The sequence below is a fragment of the Vollenhovia emeryi genome, unplaced genomic scaffold (assembly GCF_000949405.1).
Source record: "Vollenhovia emeryi isolate VEMERY1.0 unplaced genomic scaffold, V.emery_V1.0 DF939127.1, whole genome shotgun sequence".
Taxonomy (NCBI): Eukaryota; Metazoa; Arthropoda; class Insecta; order Hymenoptera; family Formicidae; genus Vollenhovia; species Vollenhovia emeryi.
In genome coordinates, this window is record NW_011967239.1 from 2,576,961 (window position 1) to 2,582,694 (window position 5,734).

General features: G+C 45.0%; 1 protein-coding gene across 1 annotated transcript in view; it reads left to right on the top strand.

Annotated features, from left to right (window-relative positions):
- LOC105568869 (LIM/homeobox protein Lhx5) overlaps positions 1–5,734 on the top strand; it is a 38,194-nt gene that overhangs the window by 22,163 nt on the left and 10,297 nt on the right. Inside the window, exon 3 of the mRNA XM_012024873.1 lies at positions 4,332–4,564. Coding sequence (XP_011880263.1) covers positions 4,332–4,564 — 233 coding nt within the window. The remainder of the gene's footprint in view (positions 1–4,331; positions 4,565–5,734) is intronic.

The following is a 5,734-nucleotide window of genomic DNA, read 5'->3' on the forward strand; positions in this document are numbered from 1 at the left end:
TCTCTCTCTCTCTCTCTCTCTCTCTCTCTCTCTCTCTCTCTCTCTCTCTCTCTCTTTCTCTTTTTTCTTTTTCATTCTTCCTTTTCGCGAGATGCACGTCAACCGCGAGACGTAAAATATTTCAAAGGTGGTTAAAGGCTGCGGTGGGAAACCTCGCAGAAACGCTCGCGGTATGCGAAGCGGATTAGAGAAAGAAGCTGCGCGTTGCGTCAAGTTCTTGGGTGCGACGAGCACGATGAATAATTGCCGATCCGTCAATGGCTTCACGCGCATTTGAGATCTATCCGTCTGTTAAATGGCGATGGTGTCGAATTACGCGAGACGCGGCGGCGCAGTGGTAATTAATATCGCAACAAATCCCGGGAAAACTCATTAGGATCGCGTACGTGCGAATGTAACACGCGAAAAAAGAAAAGAATGAGGAATACGCTCGCGTTTATTTGGCTGTCGCAAATGCGCCGTTCGCGAAACGTCCTAATAATCAATTCGTTTAGCATCTGTAGTTTAATTCATTGTTCGCATTATATGGCGCGCTGCCGCTAGCTGAAATATTTAATTGTCATTAGAGGCAAATTAGCCATCCGATGCCCTTTCGCAGTCAATCACGCACGACTTTCGCATGTCACAATTTGCCGTGTGTGACGAATCGCGAATATTTTTATTCCCCTCCGTTGATCCACCTGACCTCCCATGCGCGAGATGAAAGTCTTCCTCATTCGAATTGCACGCGTACCGCGATTTTTGGATGGGTTTGATGATACTGCACGCGGGGATTGGAGGTGCGTTGAATGGTTTCGCATGGTTCAATGAATTCGTTGATATCGATCAACGACGTGGCACTCGTAGGTAAAGACGGAGCGTAAGTGTTAAGGCCTGCAACCACGATGCTGGAATTTGGTCCGAGTTCTAGTTCCAAGAAATGTTTAGCCAATCAACTTGCAGCTTTTATGGAATAGCTGCAAATTGATTGGCTACACATTTCTTGAAACTAGAACTGGGACTAATTGTAAGTTCTAGCATCGTGGACACAGGTCTTAAGGTCGTCGAGCGCGTTTCTTTTTGTATTTTTTCTTCTCTCTCTCTCTCTCTCTCTCTCCTCCCCCCTCTCTCTTCCTCGACACATCGCGAGAGACGGTCTGCACTTGCATTCCCGTCGGACGTCGCGCGTCCACTTGGTAATAAAGCGCGGCGAATTGGGTCGCTTGATACGGCACCCGGCAGCAGTCAATAAAGGGAGATTCCGCGGGATTTATTGTGCGCTCAAACGTCGATGCACACCGCACCTAGGCGCGAGCGCGCCGTGGCCGTCAGGTACACCGAGAACAATTAGGCTAACAATGACTCTCAAGCGGCGTCCGGGTCACGGCTCCCCGGCGTTGCGCCTCCTATTTCTACGCGCTTTACGGGTAGCGCGTACTTTTTATGGTCGATTGCGCGATAATAACGCTGTGCTGAATGAGAAATCCAAGTTGAAAAAAAAATTGCAATTAATATCACGGCACGCGCTGTATATTACATACGTTTCCTTGTTTCTTTTTTTTTTACAAGTCCATTTTAACGTTTGTAAACTAAACGATTGTGAGGAATTGATAACGTTGAAATTTCAGTAGCCATTTGTGAAGTAGACATTAAAAATTAAATTTACAAAAGACTGCGTGGATTTAAAACCAAATCGCAAATGATAATAAAACAAAATTTGCTTTTCACAGTTAAACGGAAATGTAGCGTGCAATACGAGAAATAAATTGCGATAATAAAAGTGAGTTTACGGGAGAAAAAAAGATTTATAAGAGGATATTTCATTTTTTTACTTGCGAGATAACGCTTAACTCTTATGATTTTCAATCTCCGCTCCTTTGATTGATGCTGTTAACGGCGTAGATTACAAAGTATCGAAAGCTAAAGGTCGATAAGTATCGCCCTACCGAATTGCTAATAAGCGACCGATTTCGTGATCTCTTCGGCGATCTGCCATCCGCGTTTAACTTGTTTATTGTTGGCATAACGACGACGAGATGGAGAGGGGGATCGATTGAGACGTCCGCTCCTTGGAACACGCCAGCCCTAAGGGCCCCGGCTAATTGCTATAATTAATTGCGTGATTGCTATAGTTAGATCGATCCGGATTGCTAGTTAGAAGAGTGTGGCTTCTGCCACCGTAATGATACAGTCACAGATATACCTATATCTGACGATTGTTCCGGCTCGGTTCAGAAACGCGCCGGCCGGAAAAGTTGCGAAAGTTTGCCCAGTCTTTCGGTTCCCCCATAATCTTATAATTTTAATAATTTATATATTTAACTGTATAATTTTAAATGATGTATGTAATTTCACTCTTTTATTAAGAGTTTTATTTTGACAACGCACACACATAGGAAAACTGTCTAACATTCTCTTATATAATATAATTCTCGAGTTTGTTTCGATTTTCTGAGTGCGGTCAGTTTTATGTAGAGGAAAGTGCTCTAGTATGAGACAGGCTGCTAATATAGGAGGAGATAAGTTAACTGGCATCGCCTGTTGGTTCCACCATGAATTTATTGCCCTTGGAGTGAAATCTGCTTAGTGGGCAATTGATTTGTGATTGAATTTGGACGTTGAAAACCTGCTGTCTCGTATTAGAATCCTATCTCACAATGGAGGACTTTCCTCTATTAATCGTTCATTACAATTTCACAATATGATTTGCTCAATTCATTAATAATTTTGCATCCCTCTCTCTCGAGGGCCCATCTGTACAATAGTCGTGGTAACACTTGGATGATTTAAGTTTTCGATGACGCAACGACGAAGTGGAGGAACGTTTAACGAGAGATCAGAAAGGCGTCTGAAAAAAGCAAGGTGCTTAACGATACGGCGAGGAAGAAAAAAATATCGGGCGGACCGGCGGCGCGCGTTTTTACGACACGGTAGGGCCTCGGCTCTTTTATGCCGGATCGGAACATTAAACCGCCATCTCTTTAAAAGCGCTGTATTTCTTTCATCGACATTTGCGGTCCGACTGAGTTACAAACGGAACTTGTAACTTTCACATTCTATCAGTATAGCCGCTCTACGGTCAACTCGAGCAGTCGGGGGGCATTTATCGAGCGCGGCGTGCGCCAACCCTTCCCGTGGACGACGTCAAAATAATTTCGGTGTACGACGCCACGGAGTTTCGCGCCGTAAATTGCAGATTAAAAAAGATCGCGCCTCGCTATTTTCCGTGAAAGGCCTGTTATCGAGCTGAGAAATATGATCCGTGGCAACCCGCGGGAAAAAAATGACCGAGAGCCGCGTCGTACGTGTGATAATAACACGCTGCGTGGCGATACTTGCGGTTTAATGATTAGGGGTTCGCGTTAACGCGCCACGGTGAAATTACAACGTCGCGGGATAGGGCATGCCTGCGCGAAAAAGAGGGGAAGTGCGAAAAATTGCGGAATCGGAGGTACACTTATGATTAACTTCCTTCGGTTTTACCTTTTATGCTTAATACCAATCTTGCTTAACAATCTCGCGAGGCGTCTCCAACTTGGATGAGTTTTGGAGAAAAATTGGAAAATTAAACAGGATTACTGTAGTCTAGCTATAGTTTAGAAATTTCCCTCCCCCGCGGAAATTCCGCCGTGGCGCCAACTCGCAGCTGACACCGGACGAGCGACGTTTCGGTCTCACGGTCAATCTGGCGTGCACTTTAATTTCTATTAACATGCGTCGTCAGTCTCGGTTCGCACTTCAACGAGCGTTGCGATGTTAATTTTTATATTTAGAGTCTAAAGCCCACGTGACTCTTGAGGCTAAATCCTGATTGACTCTCGTAAGCAAACCAGTAGGAAAAATAGTACCGTGTGCCGTTGGCTTAAGCTTTAAGTCACCTGATTTAAAACTGTGCATCCTTATTGATTTTCGTAAGCAAGCCAGTAGAAAAAATAGTATCGTGTGTCACTGGCTTAATAGCGAATTAGGTTTCTTGCACCGAGTGCGCACCAAGACTTGTTCGTAGTCAATTCTTATAGTTAAGATCGTCTTAAATAAACGTTCAAAAACTATCTAGCAAAAAAGGATTCGTGCGGATGCAGTATAGATCATATTACTGGCTAAAAAGTATTTCATTTCTAAGATGATTCTTAAATATAAGAATTGACCGTAAACAACCCTTAAGTGCGTGTACTCGGTGCAAGCAACCGAATTCGCTGCAAGAGAATTAAGATGAGCTTGTTTTTCCTTGGAAGAATTGTGCTTCCTTGCGGAGCGCAAGAACGGGCTCCTCGGCACTTGGGACACCCACGCGCTCATTATCCGCCCTTTCATCGGCTCACCAGCGATAAATCTGTATTATGTCCTTCTAGGCGATACGGCACCAAATGCGGCGGCTGCCTCCAAGGGATAAACCCGCAGGACCTCGTGAGGAAAGCGAGGGACAAGGTTTTCCACCTGAATTGCTTCACCTGCCTGGTGTGTCGGAAGCAGATGAGCACCGGCGAGGAGCTCTACGTCCTGGACGACAACAAGTTTGTCTGCAAGCAGGACTACCTGTCGGGCAAACCGCTGCCGGACACGCATCACGTGCACGGTCATCACGGTGAGCCACCAAAACTATATCCCCCTTTCGTCATTATCCCGGTCGTCTCGCGTAACAATATTATCTCGACGCGATCATATTATCGTACCCATTTATACATAAATCCTGCGTCGAAAAGGGCAATGGAATCAAGTTTAGAATTGCATAATGAATTTGCGTGTAATTCGCGCGGGAGATTAAATTGCAGGCGACGTCAAATAATTAGATTCTTCTATTATCGGGAGCGTAGAGTCGATAAATAATTCTACGATCGAAACAGCAAACAGAATCGAGAAAGTAAAGTTAGTCCACGAAGAGGAGGCACTTCCGAGTGGGTATCACAGTTCGTCTGTGTACACTGTCCGCTCCGTTTGCAGATCGATTCGTTGCGGGATTTAAATTTAAGCGATATCCAGAGACTCCACGTGGTCTCTCCGTGTTTGTCTATACTTATCTGTTGCCAATCGATATCCGGACTAATCTCACGCTATTTCTAATTGCCGAAGATCGATAATGCGACGATTGCGATATTTTAGGAATATCCACACAGCTATACCTACCGTTTAATAACAATATAATTTATTTTATTTATTAAGTTGAACGCGTATAGTCATATACGATATAGACATACGTATTTCTTATAACGAATATGAATATTATCGGGTATGGATAATGTTGATACAAATGTATATCGAGCGTGTGAAATGAATATTTATTCAAATCGATATGCTTTAACAAATCGCAATGCTGCCAGGAAGTTACGAGATATTATAAAACAATTAGGCGGTACACTAATTACTCCGAGAGGTCCAACTTGCCCCGAGTGGACGGGGTCTCTCTTTTTTTTCCCATCAATATAATCGAGTTGGAAAAGCGAATATTTTAGAAACGTCGATGTATTAAAAGCGTATTAAAGTTTCGGTCTTGAGCGGCACGGCCTAAATACGTCGCGCGGGCTGCCACGCCGTGATTTCGACGTGGCACGTGGCTGTCAGCGGCACGCGGCGATCGATCGCGGCTCGAAAATTCGCGCGAAATCGCGTTTGGCACACGCTCCGCACGGTGCGCAAACAAAGTCAACGCACAATCGCCTTCCATTATATCGATCTCCGCGCCGCTGTCACCGGAACGCGGCGCCGCTGTCCGGAGGGGGGTAGGGCGGTATTATCGCGACGGCTCCTCCTCGCTCGA